Raw genomic sequence first — 22,176 nt, 5'->3', positions numbered from 1 at the left:
ATGCCGGCGGCACGGTCGGCCGCTGCACCTCCTCTGCAGGATCCGCCGGCAGCCACCGTCGTATCTAACGCCGGCGGGGATGCGTTCAGGGCGGACACGAGGTTCGATTTTACCTGTTCCCTTTCAATGTTGCTGGTTAGGGTTGCAATTTCTGTGAATCAAAATGTTATTTCAAATTGATGTAGTGAATTGTGCTACCTGTTCCAGGACCTTGCATTGATAGCTTCATCAGAAGAGTGTCTTCTAATTGATGGTTTTGGTTCAAGAAATGAAACATTCTTTCCAACTATTCAACATTTATCTATAAATGTGAGAATTGCTTATAAGTGGAACATAGAAGATCGAAGATTTTATCCCAACGATACATTTCAGAGGAAGCTGGCTTACATTGGAGATGCGGTGCAAACAAGAAATTTGAGCACTTTAATGCTGTTTGGGAAGTATGATGCTGGGTTTTCAGAAACCTTTTCCTATGTATTCAAAGATGTGCTTTATTTACGTGTTCTGAGATTACCCACACAACTTATAACATAGACTTTCTCCTTAGTAACTTCAGTAAGGTGATCCATCTGCACTACCTTGAACTAATATCCAGTGGTCCTACTGAGCCTTTTCCAGAGGTTATATGTCGACTTTATCATCTACAGGTCCTTGATGTAGAGTATTGGGTGCACCTTTCTGCTTTACCAGGATGCATGAATAACCTTGTCAACTTGAGACATTTTGTTGCTCGGGGTGAATTGCATGCAATGATTGCTGTGGTTGTAGATTGAAGTTTCTCCAGGAATTAAAGGTCTTCCGAGTAGGAATGACTGACTTTGAGATAGGACAGTTAAATGGGTTAAGAGAATTGGGTGGGTCACATGCAATTTACAATCTAGAGGAGAATGTGGGAAGCAAGGATGAGTCTCAAAATGCTGGATTAAAGGAAAAAACATACCTACAGGATTTGCTCCTGTCATGATCCAGTAACCGGAGTGTGGTGAGGTGCATAACTGAGGCTGATGTGCTTGAGGGCCTTCATCCACATTCCAGGCTCAAGCGGCTTCATATAACAGGGTATGGAGGTATTTCTTCTCCCACATGATTGTGTTCCAACCTTTCTTTCTTCTGCTTAGAGTCTATCAGTCTTGAGAATTGCACAAAATGGGAGATCCTTCCGCCACTTGGACAATTTCCATTTCTTAGAAAACTGTATTTGATTCAGTTGCCTGCATCAAAGGAAGTACCTATGGTATCTGTAATTACTGTACTGGTTCTGAAAAGCAGGTCCTGTTTCCATGTCTAGATGAACTTGTGGTTAGGGACTGTCCTGAACTTAGGGCATTTCCATTGTCACAATGTTCATCTAAATATGAATGCTTCTGTTCATTTGTCTATCTCCGCCAAGCTACGATCTACAACTGTCCTCAGCTAATGAATTTACCCCCATTTGGTCAGGTGAAGTCTCTATCCAGAATATCTATCGAGGGAGTAGGATCATTTCCTCACATCAGATTATTCATGGAAGCACCGTTTATCAAAGGATGTGTCGGCCCAAGAACCTTGGATGATATATTATTATTGACTGAGTGCAGTCTGAGTATTCTTGAGAAATTGACGATTGAGAGCTGCTTGGATCTTGCATATCTACCACGTGAAAGTTTTAAAAAACTTGTCTCCTTAGAGATATTGGTAATTGTGGATTGTGCAAAGCTATCCTTGCCATTATATTCATATGGCCAATATGAAGGCAGGTTTTACTTCCCATCATTACTCAAGAAGCTTGTAATCCGAGCATGTGGCATCACAGGGAAGATGTTAACTCATATGTTGTCACAACTGCACTTTCTGGTTTCCTTGACAATTATGAAGTGCCCAAACATAACATCTCTAGCAGTTGGTGTTGTGGATGCTTTCATTGGAAAACAGTACAGCAGGAAGAAGAAGGCGCCAGCCCCTAGTGGTTAATTTTAGGCCATAGTTATCTGTTCCTATAAGTTAGGATCTGGAGAGTCTTAGTGCTCAGCCAGACATTAGGGGATATAACTAAGGGTCGGCTGATTAGGGGAGTCAAGGAGAAATAGAGTCATCTGTTCAGAGCCTCCCAGTGAGGGCGAACTAGCCCTATCGCTGCTGCCATTGCTAGGTTTAGCCTCTGTAATTCTCCTCCAGTTCATCAATAAAACAGCCAGATTCCTAGCCCTATCAGTTGGTGGTCTTATTACTGGGACAGCCAGCTCCTCAACATCTGATCACCATAAGCAGACAAGTGATGGCTTGTTACAGATCCCATCGGATACCTCACATCGGCTTCAATATTTGTGCATAGAAGACTTCTTGGATCTGGTGCTCTACAAAGAATTTTTTTCATGAATTTATCTCTCTCACTATGTTATGCATAACCAGATGCCCACAACTTATGGTCACGATGACCATTATTGGAACAAGAGATCCAAGCACAACCATTCTCTTCTACCACCATGACTAAAGGACCTTATGGTTTCTCACATGCATGACGAATTATGTGCCTTCCTGCTCTCTAATCTCGCCTCATTGTCCAACTTGGAAATATCTAAGAGTCCAGAGCTGACCTCTCTTGACCTTCATTCATGCAAATCTTTAGAAACATTGATTATTGACAAATGTGTCCGTTTGTCTGCTCTAGAGTGCTTGCAGTGCCTCATCAGTTTAAAGCATCCGTGGTTTTTTTAATGTCCCAGTTTGTCTAAGCCTTGGGAACCTTCAGCTGACGGGGAGAGCCAGGGCCTTGATTCCCCATTGCATCAGGAGAAGCTTGAGATTGACAACACCTCATTCTTTAAAACATGTATTTGCAAGAAGCTCCCTTTTCTTCAACTTGTGTTTTTCATGGTGCACCAACAGCTGTTGCATTAAAGTATTGACTTGATGGACTTGCTCAATTGTAATGGTTTCTACTTTCTCGTCACTATTATGCAGGCCAAAAATTTGAGAGCCTTCACAGAAGAACAAGAGGAAGCACTTCATCACCTTACATGTGTTGTTCTAGGCCACGGCCTTCGAACACCGGTTGCCGCTCAAGCGAAATCAAGCACGAGAAGTGGATAAAACAAGACTAGAGCGAAACAAGATAAACGATTTTATTGAACTTGTTTCTCTCCCTCCTTACATTCTCCTCATGGGGGCTATTTATACATGCTCGTAGGCATTTTCATAGGACAAAGCTGCCCCTACAACCACTACAATATCTGGAGAATATTCTCTGTTGTCGTGGGCTTGCTTGCTAATCAGAGTCCCCGTCTTCCTTAGGTGGCGCCGGCTCGGGAGAAACTGACCAGCCTCGCCTCTTGTCGCCCTTTCGACCGACCAAGTGGGCCCTAGGCGGACAGGAGCTGTCGGGCGTACGAGAACGGGTGACTCCTTTATTGATGAAAACCTGCAACAATGATCAAATGAATTACCAACGCCTATTCGCCTGAACGAATAGTTTGCTCCGTCTCCACGCCCCCGACCATGCCGATCTGAGCCGCGCCGACTATTTCGCCAAGGTGAATGGAGCTCAGTCAGCCACGGGGCTTGGGTGGACCTTGTGGTTTGACTCGCCATTCCACCAAGGCGAAAAGGGGAATCGATTCAGGGCGTGGCCTGATACCACGCGGCTTGCACCGCCCTCATTCTGCCTTGACAAAACGGCCGTACCATGCCTCACTATTCGTCTAGGTGAAATGTTGCATGTGTCGTCGAGCCAAGACCGATTATGTTCCTGGCGCCCGTTGTTGGCTGTCTCTATCGATCAAATCCGACCGCCAATTATGATACAAAAAGAGGAGAAGTAAGCAATCTTAAACACATGCTTTTATTATTAATCAAGTTCCACATGTATTTGGAGAATATTATTTTGCAGGTCACAAACACAAATACATGGAACAATTCACCGAAAGACGCTTTTCGATGCTGATTTGCGCAAAGGAACAAGGGAGACACCTATCAAATCAATGCAATAGGGGCAAAGCACCACGGGGACACGCCAAGAATAGCCTCCAGCACTGCCTTGAGCACTGTATAAATAGAGGGGGTACCCCCTATCTAAAGACACACCACATTGAGCAATATCTCACTCTCTATTCTCTTTAGTTTTACCTTTTAGTTGTAGTAGAGCAAGGCAAAGCCAACTTGGAGGGCTTGGCTTCTTGGAAGAAGATATTCTTGGTATGAATATCAATATGGGTTCTTCCAAAGTCATGTCTTCACTTTATTATAGTCATACTTATGAACTAGAGTATAGTTATTGTGTTATCATCTTGATATATGAATTAGTGCAGAGTTTATGTGTCATGAGAATAGCACACTTAACTTTATTCTTAAACAATCATATAACTTGTATAATTAGAATTAGAGCTAAGTTGAGGTGGCGGTTCATCGTGTCGTCAGGTGTGCCCAAGTTCTTTACCTATCAATCCGTAGGGTTGGGAGCTCGAGGGGATTTGGGTAGTTTATGTATACGCAAGCATGGTGCTCAGGTATGGAGAGATAGGTGAATGCATTTCCTTCTCTCCAGTTGAGGGGTAGGCGGCAGGTGGCGACAGCCCTGTCCGTCCTTCGTAATCCACCACTTTTGTTTAGGGTGTAGAAGTCTAAATTGTCACATGAGGTTGCTGGCAGACTAGTACTCGGTGGCCTCCTGACCTGCTTCACACTTAGTCCTAAAACTAATTATGTAATTTGTATGATTATCAACTAATCTTTGTATGACTACACTAGACCAATGCCTGCTCTACTTAGGATTATTCTTTTATCCTTTCTTTTCTATTTTATCCTTTGAGGAATGACAAGTGTGTGTCCACTATCTTGGAATTACTATTCTTACCCCTGTTATAAGCATTGGTGTACTTGCAAGCATTATTATTCAAATTCATATCCATACTAGACTCTTAATCAAATGCCTTCCTTTGGGAAAATATAAATAACGATACCCTGAATACTTCTAGGTGAAATGCTACAATGATAGCTTCGTGCGCTTGCGGATAAATATCTAAAATTGTTAAGGAACTATCAAAGCTATTTCTTAGTAGCATGACTACACATTAGTTATGTTGCTAAGAAGTACCAACAAGGTATTTCTAGCGCCATTGCTGAGGATGGATTCAAACCCCGTACTTAGGAGTGACGTTAAGAAATATCAACAAGCATTTTTGACACCGTTGCTGGGGAAGGCATATTGATTAAAGAATCTAGTAGGACATGTTCATGATATTATGCATGTAAGGTAGCCATTGTTTATGCAGGGTAACTTTGATGTTTTCTCCTGTTGTGGATGAAAACTGGATAGTGTATGACCGGTTACAAACTGCCAGAAAACTACATCAAAAATTCGGAGGCACTCCTAAGGAAGAAACGGTCTCATACCGCTTCTTCTTCTGCTACTCCTCCGATAGTCAAACTAGTCATGCCCGCACCATCCGCTACTCTAATTGTGGCCAAGACCCTCCACGACTACTCCACCCCCGCTATTGCCAACGTGCCCGTTGGGCTTGCTGTCAACGTTGGGGAGGGGAACTTTGAGCTCCGTGTCAGCCTCATCACGATGGTGCAGGCAAACCAATTCCATGGTTTGCCAAGCGAGGACGCAAACGCGCATCTCCAACACTTCCTCGAGTTGTGCGACATGATCGTCATCAAGGATGTCGCACCGGAGAGCATTAGGCTCCACTTGTTTCCCTTTTCCCTTTCGAGAAAGGCGAAGCAGTGGTTCTATAAGAAAAAGGAAGCTGTCAAGACATGGGACAAATATTCCATGGCGTTCCTCGTCAATTTCTTCCCCATGGGAAAAACCAATGCCCCGAGGGGATGAATTTCGAACTTCCAGCAAAGCTCCATGGAAACCATTCCCAAGGTGTGGGAGAGGCTACAGGACTACATCCAAGCATGCCCACACCATAGGATTTAAAACTAGTTAGTGCTCCAAATTTTTTATGATTGATTAATACCCATGTCTAGGGGCCATATCGACGCTGTGCTAGAGGCGCTTTCCTTTCCCTCACATTGGTGGAGCTACGACTCTCATCAATAAAATGGTGGCCAATCAAAGCTAGGGGAGGAATGGAAAACACAAAAAGGAATGCATATCATGAAGGAGATGGACATGCTTTCCGTGAAAATAGATCTTTTGATGAAAAGATTGGAGGAACGAGCCCAAGATAAATATGTCATGATGGGCACCATCCAGACCATAGACTCACACATGACGTGTGAGATCTGTGGGAACGTTGGCCATTCGGGGAACGATTGCCCCAAAACCCGCGAAGAAGCTGCCTTCATCAACAACGGGTTTCGCCAACCAGGTAATAACGGGTGGAACAACCAGTCCCGCCCACAAGGTAATTCGAACTACAAATCTAATTACAATTCGAATCAACCTTCTTTCCAAGACTAGGCATTAAGCCAAGCTAAAATTAATGAAAATATCAATAAAAAGTAAATGTATAATGACAAAATGCTTGAAAACATAAATACTAAAACTGAAGGTTTAACTTCTTATATCAATAACCAAATGAGCTTTAATAAAATGATTGAAACTCAAATAGCTCATCTTGCTGCCACTATACCAGTTTATCCAAGAAAGATTCTGGGACAACCTAAAGCTTCTCTCAAATCTGCTAAAATGGTCTCAACGAGGTCCGATAAGCCTCTATGTCGGGAAAACCTCATTTATCTTGTAGATCCACCATCCATTGCCAAGAAAGATGATCCTGGCCGCCCGACAATTACATGCTCAATTGGCCCGCATGTCTTCCACAACGCCTTCTGCGACCTTGGAGCAAGCATCAACATCATGTCCAAGGTAACATATGATAAAACACTAGGTGGACCTTTGTCCACTGCACATTTCTGATTGTAGATGGCAGATCAAACTTTATGAAATCCGAAGGGATTAGCGATGAATATCTTGGTGAAAATTTGAGACACGCACATCCCCACGGACTTCGTCGTTCTAGACATGGGCCACAATGAGGAAGTACCCCTCCTCTTAGGGAGACCATTTCTTAACACTACAAATGCAGTCTTACACGTGGGATCAGAGCATGTTAGCTTTCATATTCAAGGGCAAACAATGAGATGCCCATTCAATGGGTTTAAAATGCATAAACATGTTAAAACAAACCGGCCCAAGAAACAAGCACATAAAGGGATCAAACAGGTATGGTAGGTAGAAGCATCAACATCCGCATCTACTTCTCCGAACACGGATGTACCTCCATCAAGCAAAAAGTGAAAGAAGAGTCCTGCCCATTGGACTATAAAATGGTGAGTCCTTGCCGAAGGTAAATCAGCAGTTATCCTTCGTATTTATGATTTAAAGTTGCCTAAAATTATTAGATAATAAAACTATAATAATAATTAAAAAAAATTCTTTAGTTCTCTTATTCACCATTCAATGTCTTTGCCTCCGTTGGATCATATCTTATCATGCTTCCTTTCTCTACACCGGTATGTTTTAGTTTGGGGTTTGGTCATACATCTTTTAAATTAAGAATGGTGCTTAGGTTAATAAGCCCGCCTTAATCAAATTAGACATGGCGTCTAGTTTGATCATTGAATCAAAACCGCTAGTGTAGAGTTTGGTTGATCATATGGACTGACCCTTGCAGGAATTTATCAACTTCATGAGGGTAAGTCTTTGAGATGACAACTGAGATGAAAACTTGTTTGGTATACCTTGATAATAATAATAATAATAATAATAATAATAATAATAATAATAATAATAATAATAATAATAATAATAATAATAATAATAATAATAATAATCATAATCATAATCATAATCATAATCATAATCATAATCATAATCATAATCATAATCATAATCATAATCATAATCACAATCATAATCATAATCATAATAATGATGATGATGATAATAATAATAAAAACTTTCGACCCCAAGTATGGTTGTCTTGTTATCTTGATGGCACCATAACACAAGCTTGGGGGAGCCTCCTAGCATGCTCATAAGGAGGCCATGAATCACAAATCAGGCCACAGCGTCCACCAGCTAGCAGTGTTCCTTGCTGAACTATGGACCATAAGTCAGGAGCTAGCTTGGGGGAGGACTCCCACAGAGGTAACTTGTATCTCACATTTCTTTTAGTTATTTTAATATCTTAAAAAATGATGAGATATGACTAAAAACTGATGATTTCCACTCTCATATGTGACTTAAGAATGTTTAGTTTCTCCTTTGTTGAAATAATGAATAGTTGCTCTATCTATAAGTCATCTATGCCTAGGTTGTAACTTAGTATTCTCTAATATTTAAGTTTATTGGCTAAAAATATCTCATCAATAAAATGGTGGCCAATCAAAGCTAGGGGAGGAATGGAAAACACAAAAAGGAATGCATATCATGAAGGAGATGGACATGCTTTCCACGAAAATAGATCTTTTGATGAAAAGATTGGAGGAACGAGCCCAAGATAAATATGTCATGATGGGCATCGTCCAGACCATAGACTCACACATGACGTGTGAGATCTATGGGAACGTTGGCCATTCGGGGAACGATTGCCCTGAAACCCACGAAGAAGCTGCCTTCATCAACAACGGGTTTCGCCAACCAGGTAATAACAGGTGGAACAACCAGTCCCGCCCACAAGGTAATTCGAACTACAAATATAATTACAATTTGAATCAACCTTCTTTCCAAGACTAGGCATTAAGCCAAGCTAAAATTAATGAAAATATCAATAAAAAGTAAATGTATAATGACAAAATGCTTGAAAACATAAATACTAAAACTAAAGGTTTAACTTCTTATATCAATAACCAAATGAGCTTTAATAAAATGATTGACACTGAAATAGCTCATCTTGCTGCCACTATACCAGTTTATCCAAGAAAGATTCCGGGACAACCTAAAGCTTCTCTCAAATCTGCTAAAATGGTCTCAATGAGGTCCGATAAGCCTCTATGTCGGGAAAACCTCATTTATCTTGTAGATCCACCATCCATTGCCAAGAAAGATGATCCTGGCCGCCCGATAATTACATGCTCAATTGGCCCGCATGTCTTCCACAACGCCTTCTGCGACCTTGGAGCAAGCATAAACATCATGTCCAAGGTAACATATGATAAAACACTAGGTGGACCTTTGTCCACTGCACATTTCTGATTGTAGATGGCAGATCAAACTTTATGAAATCCGAAGGGATTAGCGATGAATATCTTGGTGAAAATTCGAGACATGTACATCCCCACGGACTTCGTCGTTCTAGACATGAGCCACAATGAGGAAGTACCCCTCCTCTTAGGGAGACCATTTCTTAACACTACAAATGCAGTCTTACACGTGGGATCAGAGCATGTTAGCTTTCATATTCAAGGGCAAACAATGAGATGCCCATTCAATGGGTTTAAAATGCATAAACATGTTAAAACAAACAGGCCCAAGAAACAACCGCATAAAGGGATCAAACAGGTATGGTAGGTAGAACCATCAACATCCGCATCTACTTCTCTGAACACGGATGTACCTCCATCAAGCAAAAAGTGAAAGAAGAGTCCTGCTCATTGGACTTTAAAATGGTGAGTCCTTGCCGAAGATAAATCAGCAGTTATCCTTCGTATCTATGATTTAAAGTTGCCTAAAATTATTAGATAATAAAACTATAATAATAATGAAAAAAATTCTTTAGTTCTCTTATTCACCATTCAATGTCTTCGCCTCCGTTGGATCATATCTTATCATGCTTCCTTTCTCCACACCGGTATGTTTTAGTTTGGGGTTTGGTCATACATCTTTTAAATTAAGTATGGTGCTTAGGTTAATAAGCCCGCCTTAATCAAATTAGATATGGCGTCTAGTTTGATCATTGAATCAAAACTGCTAGTGTAGAGTTTGGTTGATCATATGGACTGACCCTTGCAGGAATTTATCAACTTCATGAGGGTAAGTCTTTGAGATGACAACTGAGATGAAAACTTGTTGGTATACATTGGATAATCATAATCATAATCATAATCATAACCATAACCATAATCATAATCATAATCATAATCATAATCATAATCATAATCATAATCATAATCATAATCATAATCATAATCATAATCATAATCATAATCATAATCATAATCATAATCATAATCATAATCATAATCATAATCATAATCATAATCATAATCATAATCATAATCATAATCATAATCATAATCATAATCATAATCATAATAATGATGATGATGATAATAATAATAAAAACATTTGACCCCAAGTATGGTTGTCTTGTTATCTTGATGGCACCATAAGACAAGCTTGGGGGAGCCTCCTAGCATGCTCATAAGGAGGCCATGTATCACAAATCAGGCCACAACGTCCACCAGCTAGCAGTGTTCCTTGCTGAACTATGGACCATAATTCAGGAGCTAGCTTGGGGGAGGACTCCCATAGAGGTAACTTGTATCTCACATTTCTTTTAGTTATTTTAATATCTTAAAAAATGATGAGATATGACTAAAAACTGATGATTTCCACTCTCATATGTGACTTAAGAATGTTTAGTTTCTCCTTTGTTGAAATAATGAATAGTTGCTCTATCTATAAGTCATCTATGCCTAGGCTGTAACTTAGTATTCTCTAATATTTAAGTTTATTCGCTAAAAATATCTCATCAATAAAATGGTGGCCAATCAAAGCTAGGGGAGGAATGGAAAACACAAAAAGGAATGCATATCATGAAGGAGATGGACATGCTTTCCGCGAAAATAGATCTTTTGATGAAAAGATTGGAGGAACGAGCCCAAGATAAATATGTCATGATGGGCACCGTCCAAACCATAGACTCACACATGACGTGTGAGATCTGTGGGAACATTGGCCATTCGGGGAACGATTGCCTCGAAACCTATAAAGAAGCTACCTTCATCAACCACGGGTTTCGCCAACCAGGTAATAACGGGTGGAACAACCAGTCCCGCCCACAAGGTAATTCGAACTACAAATCTAATTACAATTTGAATCAACCTTGTTTCCAAGACTAGGCATTAAGCCAAGCTAAAATTAATGAAAATATCAATAAAAAGTAAATGTATAATGACAAAATGCTTGAAAACATAAATACTAAAACTGAAGGTTTAACTTCTTATATCAATAACCAAATGAGCTTTAATAAAATGATTGAAACTCAAATAGCTCATCTTGCTGCCACTATACCAGTTTCTCCAAGAAAGATTCTGGGACAACCTAAAGCTTCTCTCAAATCTGCTAAAATGGTCTCAATGAGGTCCGATAAGCCTCTATGTCGGGAAAACCTCATTTATCTTGTAGATCCACCATCCATTGCCAAGAAAGATGATCCTGGCCGCCCGACAATTACATGCTCAATTGGCCCGCATGTCTTCCCCAACGCCTTCCGCGACCTTGGAGCAAGCATCAACATCATGTCGAAGGTAACATATGATAAAACACTAGGTGGACCTTTGTCCACTGCACATTTCTGATTATAGATGGCAGATCAAACTTTATGAAATCCGAAGGGATTAGCGATGAATATCTTGGTGAAAATTCGAGACACGTACATCCCCACGGACTTTGTCGTTCTAGACATGAGCCACAATGAGGAAGTACCCCTCCTCTTAGGGAGACCATTTCTTAACACTACAAATGCAGTCTTACATGTGGGATCAGAGCATGTTAGCTTTCATATTCAAGGGCAAACAATGAGATGCCCATTCAATGGGTTTAAAATGCATAAACATGTTAAAACAAACAAGCCCAAGAAACAACCGCATAAAGGGATCAAACAGGTATGGTAGGTAGAAGCATCAACATTTGCATCTACTTCTCTGAACACGGATGTACCTCCATCAAGCAAAAAGTGAAAGAAGAGTCCTGCTCATTGGACTTTAAAATGGTGAGTCCTTGCCGAAGGTAAATCAGTAGTTATCCTTCGTATCTATGATTTAAAGTTGCCTAAAATTATTAGATAATAAAACTATAATAATAATGAAAAAAATTCTTTAGTTCTCTTATTCACCATTCAATGTCTTCGCCTCCGTTGGATCATATCTTATCATGCTTCCTTTCTCAACACCGGTATGTTTTAGTTTGAGGTTTGGTCATACATCTTTTAAATTAAGTATGGTGCTTAGGTTAATAAGCCCGCCTTAATCAAATTAGACATGTCATCTAGTTTGACCATTGAATCAAAATGGCTAGTGTAGAGTTTGGTTGATCATATGGACTGACCCTTGCAGGAATTTATCAACTTCATGAGGGTAAGTCTTTGAGATGACAACAGAGATGAAAACTTGTTGGTATACCTTGATAATAATAATAATCATCATCATAATCATAATCATAATCATAATCATAATCATAATCATAATCATAATCATAATAATAATAATAATAATAATCATAATCATAATCATAATCATAATCATAATCATAATCATAATCATAATCATAATCATAATCATAATCATAATCATAATCATAATCATAATCATAATCAGAATCATAATCAGAATCATAATCAGAATCATAATCATAATCATAATCATAATCATAATCATAATCATAATCATAATCATAATCATAATCATAATCATAATCATAATCATAATCATAATCATAATCATAATCATAATAATGATGATGGTGATAATAATAATAAAAACTTTCGACCCAAAGTATGGTTGTCTTGTTATCTTGATGGCACCATAAGACAAGCTTGGGGGAGCCTCCTAGCATGCTCATAAGGAGGCCATGAATCACAAATCAGGCCACAGCGTCCACCAGCTAGCAGCGTTCCTTGCTGAACTATGGACCAGAAGTCAGGAGCTAGCTTGTGGGAGGACTCCCACAGAGGTAACTTGTATCTCACATTTCTTTTAGTTATTTTAATATCTTAAAAAAATGATGAGATATGACTAAAAAATTGATGATTTCCACTCTCATATGTGACTTAAGAATGTTTAGTTTCTCCTTTGTTGAAATAATGAATAGTTGCTCTGTCTATAAGTCATCTATGCCTAAGCTGTAACTTAGTATTCTCTAATATTTAAGTTTATTGGCTAAAAATGTCTCATCAATAAATGGTGACCAATCAAAGCTAGGGGAGGAATGGAAAACACAAAAAGGAATGCATATCGTGAAGGAGATGGACATGCTTTCCGTGAAAATAGATCTTTTGATGAAAAGATTGGAGGAACGAGCCCAAGATAAATATGCCATGATGGGCACCGTCCAGACCATAGACTCACACATGACGTGTGAGATCTGTGGGAACGTTGGCCATTCGGGGAATGATTGCCCCGAAACCCACGAAGAAGCTGCCTTCATCAACAACGGGTTGCGCTAACCAGGTAATAACAGGTGGAATAACCAGTCCTGCCCACAAGATAATTCAAACTACAAATCTAATTACAATTCGAATCAACCTTCTTTCCAAGACTAGGCATTAAACCAAGCTAAAATTAATGAAAATATCCATAAAAAGTAAATGTATAATGACAAAATGCTTGAAAACATAAATACTAAAATTGTAGGATTAACTTCTTATATCAATAACCAAATGAGCTTTAATAAAATGATTGAAACTCAAATAGCTCATCTTGCTGTCACTATACTAGTTGCTTCAAGAAAGATTCTGGGACAACCTAAAGCTTCTCTTGAATCTGCTAAAATGGTCTCAACGAGATCCGATAAGCCTCTATGTCGGGAAAACCTCATTTATCTTCTAGATCCACCATCCATTGCCAAGAAAGATGATCCTGGCCGCCCGACAATTACATGCTCAATTGGCCCACATGTCTTCCACAACACCTTCTACGACCTTGGAGCAAGCATCAACATTGTGTCCAAGGTAACATATGATAAAACACTAGGTGGACCTTTGTCCACTGCACATTTCTGATTATAGATGGCAGATCAAACTTTATGAAATCCGAAGGGATTAGCGATGAATATCTTGGTGATAATTCGAGACACATACATCCCCACGAACTTCGTCGTTCTAGACATGGGCCACAATGAGGAAGTACCCCTCCTCTTAGGGAGACCATTTCTTAACACTACAAATGCAGTCTTACATGTGGGATCAGAGCATGTTAGCTTTCATATTCAAGGGCAAACAATGAGATGCCCATTCAATGGGTTTAAAATGCATAAACATGTTAAAACAAACTGGCCCAAGAAGCAACCACATAAAGGGATCAAACAGGTATGGTAGGTAGAAGCATCAACATCCGCATCTACTTCTCCAGACATGGATGTACCTCCATCAAGCAAAAAGTGAAAGAAAGAAGTGTCCTACTCATTGGACTTTAAAATGGTGAGTCCTTGCCAAAGGTAAATCGGTAGTTATCCTTCGTATTTATGATTTAAAGTTGCCTAAAGTTATTAGATAATAAAACTATAATAATAATTAAAAATTTTCTTTAGTTCTCTTATTCACCATTCAATGTCTTTGCCTCCGTTGGATCATATCTTGTCATGCTTCCTTTCTATACACTGGATGTTTCAGTTTGGGGGTTGGTCATATAGCTTTTAAATTAAGCATGGTGCTTAGGTTAATAATCCTGCCTTAATCAAATTAGACATGGCATCTAGTTTGATCATTGAACCGAAACTGCTACTGTAGAGTTTGGTTGATCATATGGACTGACCCTTGCTGGAATTTATCAACTTTATGAGGGTAAGTATTTGAGATGACAACTGAGATGAAAACTTGTTTGGTAAACCTTGATTAAAAATAATAATAATAATAATAATAAAGATAATAAAGATGATAATAATAATAAAAACTTTTGATCCCAAGTATGGTTGTCTTGTTATCTTGATGGCACCATAAGACAAGCTTGGGGGGAGCCTCCTTGCACGCTCAAAAGGAGGCCATGAATCACAAATCGGGCCACAGCATCCGCCAGCTAACAGCGTTCCTTGCTGAACTATGGACCATAAGTTAGGAGCTAACTTGGGGGAGGACTCCCATAGAGGTAACTTGTATCTCACATTTCTTTTAGTTATTTTAATATCTTAAAAAATGATGAGATGTGACTAAAAAAGGATGATTTCCACTCTCATATGTGACTTAAGAATGTTTAGTTTCTCCTTTATTGAAATGATGAATAGTTGCTTCGTCTATAAGTCATCTGTGCCTAGGTTGTAACTTAGTATTCTCTAACATTTAAGTTTGTTGGCTAAAAATATCTTATCCTAAAAACTTGAAACTTGTGGGATGCAAAAGCATGATCCTTTTCTAAGTTGTTGCTAGTTATGATATGGTAAATAGGATATGCTATGACTTTGTTCTAAGAGAAACTTGACATTCATAGTTTTCTTTTAAAAATGCTAAAATCAAAAGCTCTTCAATGATTATGATTTCCTACCACAGCCATAAGACATGATTCAAATTTAAAACCTTAGTCATTTGCTACTTATATTCACATTGAGTTTTGTGAAATTGTTGTGACCCTTGTAGAGATTCTAGTCATGCACCCATGATCAAGATTCACGTACACCCACAAATAAATGTTGATTCTTACACCGAGAGTTACGCAAAAACATATTTTTGGTCCACCTAAAATAAAAACTCCATTCATTTGTCATAAGTCATTCTCTCTAAAGTTTTCATATGACAAAAATAAGTATGGGGCTATGCTAAAAAGAGAGACGCATGAAGCTCTCAAATTAGCAAAAGAAAAAGAAGAAAAAAATGGAACACATGAAGGTTCCAAAGTATTGAAAAAAGAGAGATAGCCCATACTTCTAAGGCATTTATTCAAAAGAGAGAAAGTCATAATCAAAGGAGTATAAAAAATATTAGGATTAGAAAAAAAATATTCCACACACTTGCACATCTTGATCAAAGTGTATGACTTGCATCTCCTTGGATCTGGTTTTTGACTTAGCAATATATGTGACATAAGTATGCCTCTCATTCATACCTACCTAAAACCTGACTCAAAGCCTTTTAGAGATAGGATGAAAAGAAGGCAAAACAATCAAATGTCTTGGTAAGGATCATACACATTGAGCGATCGAGTGAATCATTTGAGGAACTTACATTGTATTTTTATAAAACTCATAAAACCTCTAGATAGAAGGTTGATCAAAGAATGAATGATTGGTAATTCTGTTAAATCTGTTCTATCTTGCAACCACCTAAGACTTGGAAAAGCAATAAGCCCCACAAGGATTAAGTTAAAAGGGTGGATAGAATGCAAAACTTATTTAAATTGAGGAAGAATACTTTGTTATAGGCATGGCACTTTGTGAATTATATTTGTCATTGTAGCAACTACTAATCAACAACCAATATCTTAGCTATTTGCTCGAGACGAGCAAATGTTAAGCTTGGGGGAGCTTGTTGGCAGTCTCTATCGATCAAATCCGACCGACAATTAAGACACAAAAAGAGGAGAAATAAGCAATCATAAACACATATGTATTTACTATTAACTAAGTTCCACATGTATTTAGAGAACATTATTTTGTAGGTCACAAACACAAATACATGGAATAACTCACTGAAAGGCACTTTTCGACGCTGATTTGAGCAAAGGAACAAGGGAGACACCTATCAAATCATTGCAACAGGGGCAAAGCACCATAGGGAAGCCATCCTGCTCCATCCCATGGCCTGCCACACGAAGGCAGTGGTGAGTGGCCATGGTCAAAAGGCACTTGACCCCCTATCGGTGCTGCTTAGCCACCCCTTGCTATGGCGGCGGCATGGAAGCATGCTAAGGAGGTGGGAGCCAGGGACGCGCCAAGAATAGCCTCCAGCACCGCCTTGAGCACTGTATAAATAGAGGGGTCCCTCCCTCTAAAGGCACACCACATTGAGCAACACCTCACTCTCTACTCTCTTTAGTTTTACCTTTTAGTTGTATTAGAGCAAGGCAAAGCCATCATGGAGGGCTTGGCTCCTTGGAAGAAGAGATTCTTGGTATGAATATCAATATGGGTTCTTGCAAAGTCATGTCTTCACTCTATTATAATCATACTTATGAACTAGAGTATAGTTATTGTGTTATCATCTTGATATATGAATTAGTGTAGAGTTTATGTGTCATGAGAATAACACACTTAACTTTATGCTTAAATAATCATATAACTTGTATAATCAGAATTAGAGCTAAGTTGAGGTGGCGGTTCATCATGCCGTTAGGTATGCCCAAGTTCTTTACCTGTCGATCCATAGGGTCGGGGACTCGAGGGGATTTGAGTAGTTTATGTATATGCAAGCATGGTGCTTGGGTACGGAGAGATAGGTGAATGCATTTCCTTCTCTCTGGTTGAGGGGTAGGTGGTAGGTGGCGATAGCCCTGTCTGTCCTTTGTAATCCCCCACATTCGTTTAGGGTGTAGAAGTCTAAATTGTCACATGAGGTTGCTGGTAGACCAGTAGTCGGTGGCCTCCTGACCTGCTTCACACTTAGCCCTTAAAATAATTATGTAATTTGTATGATTATCAACTAATCTTTGTATGACTACACTAGACCAATGCCTGCTCTACTTAGGATTATTCTTTTATCCTTTCTTCTCTATTTTATCCTTTGAGGAATGACAAGTGTGTGTCCACTATCTTGGAATTACTATTCTTACCTCTATTATAAGCATTGATGTACTTGCAAGCATTATTATTCAAATTCATATACATACTAGACTCTTAATCAAATGCCTTCCTATGGAAAAATATTAATAATGATACCCTGAATATTTCCAAGTGAAATGCTACAATAATAGCTCTATGCGCTTGCGGATAAATATCTAAAATTGTTAAGGAACTATCAAGGCTATTTCTTAGTAGCATGGCTACATAATAGTTATCTTGCTAAGAAGTACCAACAAGGTATTTCTGGCGTCATTGCTGAGGATGGATTCAAACCCTATACTTACTAGTGATGTTAAAAAAGACCAACACCCATCATTTTCGCCCACGTGCGACACAACCTGTGCTATTAGTTGGCGAATAGGGCAGTGGATGAGCCCCATGGGGTGCCCATTGGTGGGGCCTACCCCCATTAGCAACGTGGGAGCAGGCTCTTTTGCTCTGAGCATGATTGCCTTGCGGAGTCATGGGATTGATGTGCCATGGGGCCTAGACGCCGTCCACGGTGAAGGGTGAAGAACTAGACCATTGATATATATATATATATATATTATTTATTTATTTATTTGCCATGTAACTATTTTGGTTATCGTGTCGTGTAACTGTTCCTAGGTGTCATGCCATTTCCTTGATTTGCGTGCCACATGGGAGGTGCCGATATAAGGCCCCCGAGCTGGGAGAGACGTACGTGCTCATCTCATCTTCAGCCCTCCATTGAGAATCAAGCCTTCGCTCTTTGTCTCTTGGCCTAGGTTCTTGTTTTCTTGCTTGGCTCGATCAAGACTTCAACCTTCGCCAGGCTTTTCGCAGGTTCATATTCGCTTTGCTTTGCTCATTTTTACTTCACTCTCGTGCACTTGTACTATTTTAGTTCTTCTCTCTTTTCTTCTATTTACTATCTTCTATTTTTGGGTTTTCGTATGGAACTCGCTTGGATAGATGTCAAGTGAGTCATCGTCTGGTGCTAGTTTGTCCAGCGGGAGCTCATCTGATAGCTCTAGTTTGGAATCCCGCACTAATTCGCAAAGCTTGCCTAAAAGGATGGATGCTCAATTGTTGAATACTCATGTTGATGACACGGAGCTAGCACGTGCTGCCAAAAGTATCCGAGGTCCTTCACAAGATATCGATGCTGAAGAAACTGATGCGGATGTCAAAATTGTGGAAGAAGGTGAAGAGGGTGAGACCCTTGGGCCTATGCCAACCGTTGTTAAAAGGCAACCTAGTCTGACTCCAATAACTTATCGGATGGGGCGTTCCTATGTTACTGAAGTGGAGCTCGACAAGTATGTTACCCAGGGGCTTATTAAGCCTATGGTTCGTGGACTGTGCCGGGCACTAGGTCGAGAAGAGGTGCCATGCCCTGAGCCATACGAGGTCGTCGTCTTTCATGATTTCTTCATGGCGGGACTAGGGTTTCCTTGCGAGGACTTTGTAGGTGAAGTTTTGTAATGCTTCAACCTATAGATCCATCACATGACTCCCAATGCCTTTGCATGGCTAGGTGTATTCGCCATGGCATTGAAAATGTCTGGGTGCACTTTAAGTGTTAACACTTCCACGCACTACTATGAGACTCACTTTCACAAAAAAACTATCAAGGATCGATAGATGAAGACCAAAATGGTGGCCCACTATGGGTCTTACAACTTTATTCTGAAAAGACCAAGGGTACCATTCAGATTGTACTAGCTTACTAGAATAAGTGGTCGCGTTGGACTAACTATTGGTTCTATCACCACGTGTGCTCTGATGAAGATGTTGCTATGGCATTGGAGAATAACCTGCCAAAAGTGCACATACTAGTCTCAGAGATGACTCCAATCGAAGGTTATTGCTTGGCTGAGATCCGGGCTGACAGCCCCATGATATGGAAGCTACAGATGCTTTTCCTCTGACATCTCACTGGCAAATCAGTCAAGACTTAGTGGAGGAGTGGATCACCTATGAGAGCCCTCCGCTGAGCAGTGAAACTTGTTTTTTCTGACATTGAGCGATGAGACGGGTATGTTTTTCTACATCTAGGCGCTACACAGTCAGAGGCTTTCACTATGGACTTTAGTTTTGTGAATTTGATAGAGCACGAGGCCGAAGGAATTATTGGATTTTACAACGATAGGGAGCACAAAGGCTATTGCCAATCTTTGGTTGGAAAAGACGGCTAAACCATGTTTTCAATGCCAAGGGGTTTTGTTATGTTGATCTATCAGGCCCTTCGAGCAACCTCCCGGCTGACGATGCAGCGCCCCATGGTCACGGTCGTGGGGCCCAAGGAAGAAGAGGCAGGGTATGGAAAGCGATGGCTGGACATGGGGCAAACACTGCTGTGATGGAGTCCCACAAACAAAAGCTTGGTGGTCGAGGGCCTAGTTTTGTAGAGCCTGCCGATGTGCGGATAGGGAGAGAGATCGCTGGCAAGGTGGGCAATAGCAAAAAGGTTGTGATCGGACAAACCCGCCGATTTGGGCAAGTCTGGACCGAAATGGTAGTGTTATGGTTTTTGCTATGTACTTTCCATATTGTTCCTTTTGGGTCAAGACTCGTCTCTTGGTTCGCTCCTTGTTTATCTATTTGTTGACTTGAAGTTTTTTTGCTGATGTTTCAGGCCACTTCAAGTTCTGACGGAATGGCTGGTAAGGCCAAGGTCGCCAATGTGCACGATGCATTCCGTCTTGCAGATACCATGTCCATTGGTGACCTTTTTACCAATAAGACTAAGAAGAATCCGCGCCCGGCCAATGACCCCCGAAGGAGCCTAACCCAAAAAAGGCAACAACAACTTCTGCTGAAGAGGTGGGTTTTGCTCGTCCGACCCCTACCCCGTGGTGTCCCTTGATGTTTTAGGCTCTTAGCTATAGGGTAAGTCTAGATTTTATGCGGAGTATATTCATCTAAGCGACAACTTAGTCTGAGGGCAACTTTTCGGTCACAGGGAGTTATGACTAAGTTCCTGACCTGAAGATTATGGTGAAATGTGAGTTTATTCGGGGTCGAGCTCTTCTAGCAAAAATGAATTATGCGAAGGAGTCTTACTGGATTGCTCGTTCTTTAGGTGCCGCGTCAACTTAGTGGGTTATCGCCAACGTGGACTATCGCACGATTGGCCTACTTCTGAGCCTGAGCGAGGCTAGTTTTGCTAACGCGTGTGTTGGCTCATTCTCAGCTCACAAGGTGGAGAGGGACCTTTTGAAGGTCCCAAATTCATCTCTTATAGAGGCGGTTAACTTTCATGATGCTAGTGTAAGTGGATCATAATTTTTCGGTATTTGTTTCCTCGTTCTCTTTCCTTCTAGCGGTGGTTTTATGTGTCTTTTTTTTATTTTCATAGGCCATGCTCCTGGCTCATTGGCTCTAACACCAATGGTGGGCTTTTTGTCAGGGCCTGGAGATGGATCTTGCTGCTAAGGATGAAAGGATCTAGGCTCTCGAACAGGAGCTAGAGACCGCCAAAAAACTGGCCAAAGAGAACGAGGCTGCTTGCAAAACTACAAAGGAGTAGACCGAGGAGATGCATCGTAATTTTAGGGACTATTAGAAGAAGAAATGTGTTGAGCGCAACATGGTCATCGCCGACGCCCAGAGGGTGGTGAATGTATACAAGGATCTCATTGAGAGTGTAGGCAAAGAGTTGGAGACTCCCCGTGATGCTCCTATTGTTGATTTCATGGAGTGGCTGGCGAATGAGCTAGCCACCGTGAGTGACTACATGACCATTAGGTGGTAGTACGCCTCTTTTGTTTCACTTTGTGCCTTCGCTCAAGCTTTGGAAGAGTGTGGGTGCGATCATCTCGACAATTTTGAGATCAAGGACCCATAGACTTACTAGAACGCCCCTAGCCATGCTTATGAGGCTGGTCAAAGATTCTTTGAAGGGTTCTGGCATCCTAGAGGTAGGGATCTTGCCTTATTAAGGGCTGCCATGAGCTGCGACAAGGTTTGCTTATATTTTGATATCATTTTGCTTTCGCTTTGCCTTCCTGTATGTGATATGTTGCCTAGATAGGTATTTATGAGTTTTGGGTGTGTGATATGGAGTCCATTGAAAAGTGTGCGATGATCAAGGAGAAGGTAAAGAAGTACATTTCTGAGCAGAACGCCCGTGAGGGTGTGGCTAGGAGCCAATCTAGGGATACTGAGGCCCCGTCGACTTCGGCTGCTGAGATTCCAGGCGATGACTACTCAGGCACACCTGGAGATAATGCTGCTCAAGATGGGGAAGATATTTAGGAGTTGATGTTTGTAACTTCTGGAAAACTTTGTTTAATTGAATGTTTGTAAGACAGTTTAAACTCTTTGTGGTTTCGGTGCATAGGTTCCGGATGAGGAGCCTGCACAACCCTTGGATACTTATCCGCTTATGATTAATTGCAACGACTTTTATGTTGGAGGCGCTTCATGGATTCACCACCACAAGACATTTTATAGCAGAACCGACCAATTTATAAGAGCACAAGTACAATGGCAGCCCATAAGCGGTAGCATTGTCATACTTGAGCCCATATAAACCCGGTAGTCCGTCGAGTACCATGAAGGGTCTCGATTAACCATCAACATACAACCAAGATCGTACATGATTCAACATACATGTCACATGT

At 40.5% G+C, this 22,176-nt stretch overlaps 1 protein-coding gene and 1 pseudogene across 1 annotated transcript; both read left to right on the top strand.

Moving 5' to 3' along the window:
- LOC136499869 (uncharacterized) lies at positions 1 to 3,069 on the top strand (annotated as a pseudogene).
- Positions 3,070 to 5,407: 2,338 nt separating this feature from the next.
- On the top strand, positions 5,408 to 5,812 carry LOC136499868 (uncharacterized). Its single transcript, XM_066495370.1, has one exon. The coding sequence runs from the start codon at positions 5,408 to 5,410 to the stop codon at positions 5,810 to 5,812; it is 405 nt and encodes a 134-aa protein (XP_066351467.1).
- The last annotated feature ends 16,364 nt before the right edge of the window (positions 5,813 to 22,176 follow it).

The sequence above is a fragment of the Miscanthus floridulus genome, chromosome 13, assembly GCF_019320115.1.
Source record: "Miscanthus floridulus cultivar M001 chromosome 13, ASM1932011v1, whole genome shotgun sequence".
NCBI classification, from domain to species: Eukaryota; Viridiplantae; Streptophyta; class Magnoliopsida; order Poales; family Poaceae; genus Miscanthus; species Miscanthus floridulus.
Note: the sequence above shows the minus strand (reverse complement) of the source record. Positions and strands in the feature narration are given on the sequence as shown.

Coding starts and splice junctions, on each gene's coding strand:
- LOC136499868 (XM_066495370.1), top strand. CDS start 5,408: ATGCCCGCACCATCCGCTACTCTAATTGTGGCCAAGACCCTCCACGAC.